Source organism: Haliaeetus leucocephalus, unplaced genomic scaffold (genome assembly GCF_000737465.1).
Source record: "Haliaeetus leucocephalus isolate CR32 unplaced genomic scaffold, Haliaeetus_leucocephalus-4.0 Scaffold0, whole genome shotgun sequence".
NCBI classification, from domain to species: domain Eukaryota; kingdom Metazoa; phylum Chordata; class Aves; order Accipitriformes; family Accipitridae; genus Haliaeetus; species Haliaeetus leucocephalus.
Window position 1 is genome coordinate 20474755 of NW_010972436.1, and position 2651 is coordinate 20477405.

At 58.6% G+C, this 2651-nt stretch overlaps 1 protein-coding gene across 1 annotated transcript in view; it reads left to right on the plus strand.

Annotated features, from left to right (window-relative positions):
- The first annotated feature begins 61 nt into the window (after positions 1–61).
- MNX1 (motor neuron and pancreas homeobox 1) overlaps positions 62–2651 on the plus strand; it is a 3343-nt gene continuing 753 nt past the window's right edge. Inside the window, exon 1 of the mRNA XM_010563038.1 lies at positions 62–686. Coding sequence (XP_010561340.1) covers positions 62–686 — 625 coding nt within the window. The remainder of the gene's footprint in view (positions 687–2651) is intronic.

Consider the following 2651-nt stretch of genomic DNA (forward strand, 5'->3'; position numbering starts at 1 on the left):
GGCCGGCCCGGGGCCGCCCGACGCGCCGCGGTTCCCCCCGCCCCAGCCCGCCAGCGCTCCCATGGAAAAATCCAAAAATTTCCGCATCGACGCGCTGCTGGCTGTCGACCCCCCCAAGGCGGCGGCGGTGGCGGCGGCGGGGCAGAGCGCGCCGCTGGCCCTGGTCACCTCGCTGGGCGGCAGCGGCAGTAGCAGCAGCGGGAGCGGCAGCCCCCCGTCCTCCTCCTCCTCCTCGTCCTCCTCCTCGTCCTCTTCATCCTCCTCCGAGCATCCCGCCGGCGGCCCCGCCGACTGCCTGCGCACCGACAGCCCCTCTCCGCCTCGCCTCCTGGCCGCCCACTGCGCCCTGGTCCCCAAACCCGGCTTTCTGCCCGCTACCGGCGCCGGCGCCCACCCGCATCACCACGCCTCGGCGGCCGGCATGGCCCTGGGACTGCACCCCGCGGCGCCCGGCGGGCCGGGCATGCCGGCGCAGGCGGCCCTCTACGGGCATCCCGTGTACGGGTACTCGGCGCTGGGGGGGCAGCACCCGGCTCTCTCCTACTCCTACTCGCAAGTGCAGGGAGCGCACCCCTCGCACCCCGCCGCCGACCCCATCAAGCTCAGCGCCGGCACCTTCCAGCTGGACCAGTGGCTGCGGGCCTCCACCGCCGGCATGATCCTGCCCAAGATGCCCGACTTCAACTGTGAGTATTTGCCTCCCGCCGGCCCCTGTCCCGGGGGGGGGGACACACGACACGACGACTTGCCGGGACCCGTCTCCTGCCTGGAGAGATGAAACCCCCCTCCCTGCCCCCGCGTGGGTAGGCTGCCGCTTCAAACCGGAGGCGACTTTTTTTTTTTTTTTTTTTAAATTTAAGTTTGATTAGAAGGAGGAGACGGCGATCAGCAATGGGTCACCTCGCCATGCCCGGCCCTTGGGGAGCCCCGAAAAGCCCGTGTTTTTTTCACAGCAGGTTAAATAGGAAAGTGGGAAATCGCTTCCTCCCGTTGCAAACGCCCTTTCCCGCCGTCCACGGGGTGCAAAAGCCGCCGGGGAGGGGACACGGGGGCCGGGGGGTGTGGGGGGCAAGAGCCCTCGGGGTCTCTCCCCCAAAAAACCCCGTCTCGATGTACCCCCTCAAAAGCGGGCTGGCAGGTCTTGTCACTCAGCCACCGTTCTTAATTTTATTTCCCTTTTCTTGGATACGGGCTTATCGTAATTATCGCAGGCTCCTCTGGGCAAATGGGTGTAGTGAGGATCTGGGCTTAGCCAAAAATTCGGGGTTCCGCGTTCCCTGGGGATAACGAATAGACATGAAATAAATAAGAGTCAGAAGGGTTTAGGTCTGGGACCAGGGAAGGCTGAAAATGCTGCATTAAACCAGAGAATCCCGAAGTCCCAGCGAAGGCGTGTTGCTGAGCACTAGGCCTCACGGCGATGGGGACCTTGCGTGCATCTGTTTTAGGCACAGATCATTTTCGGAGGTGTGAGCTCTCTGTGGGAATGGCCGATTTAACAATACCGGAGGTGTAGTTTTACGAAAATCATGCCAGGAAAAGAATTGCGATTTTATTTTTTTTTTTTCTTCCCCTTCTCGTACTCTGCACACACATTCACAGACAAAAAAGTCCATTGTTTTCTCTTGAATTGGTGTTGCTTAGACTGAAACATTCAGGAAGAAAAAAAAAAAAATAATTAGGAGAGCTGTCAGAGCCCTGCCTCTCAAACAAGGTGCAGGGGGGGAATAAATAACCGGAGAGAAACGAGAATGGAGCCTCGGCAAATCGCACCGCAGTGAGAAAATCTCCTCGGCGCTGCCGCCCGGCAGTGGACACTGGCCTTTTCTCTCTCTGGCCACTTTAGCGAGCCGCCTCCAAACGCGGCCGGGGTGCGAGAGCCGCCCCTTCGTATGTTTTTTTTTTTAAAATTTATTTATTTTTCTAAACCAAATAAGCCAAAGCACCAAAATACTTTGAGAAATGGGCAGTAGCGCTGCCGCGTCGCATCCCCGCCGGTGTCCGGGCCCCGCGAAGGGACTCGGTGTCCCCCCCGGCGCCCTCCCCCTTGCCCATCGCCGGGTCTTGATTTTTCTTTTTTTAATATACAATCCTTGATATTAATTATGATTTCTGAACGCGGAAAACACGCCGATTTTTTTTTTTTTAGTTGTTGTTGTGTTTTTTTCCCCTGCAAAGACGGTTTCCCAGCCCTCGCTGCTGATTTACGCCCTGACGGGCGGCCGGTGCCCGGCGCTGCTGGCCTGCGGAGCGGTGCGGAGCAGTGCGGAGCTGGTCCCGGCCCACCGGAGGGGTTCCCGCCTGCAATCCCGTTAATTAAACGGGTATGGACGGGTTGGGAGCGCGGCAGGTTTAACTAAAGCATTAAATGGAGCAAATTGCTGCTCCCCGGAGAGCCCGGTACCCCTTCGCCGCGATCCCTGGCTCCGTTTTATTGTCTCGCGTTTGTTAGGCTCTTGGGAAATCAAGAGACATATTTTTTCTTTATTTAAAAGATTTAATTTAATTTTTTTTTTTTGGTCCCTCTGGGGGATCCCCTGACACTGTACAAGCCGAGAAGCCCCGGAGCCGAAGGGGGGGTGCTGGAGGAGATCCCTCCCTCGGTCCGTTCTCCGGTGGATGACCGTCCATCCTCACTTCAATCTCCCCCC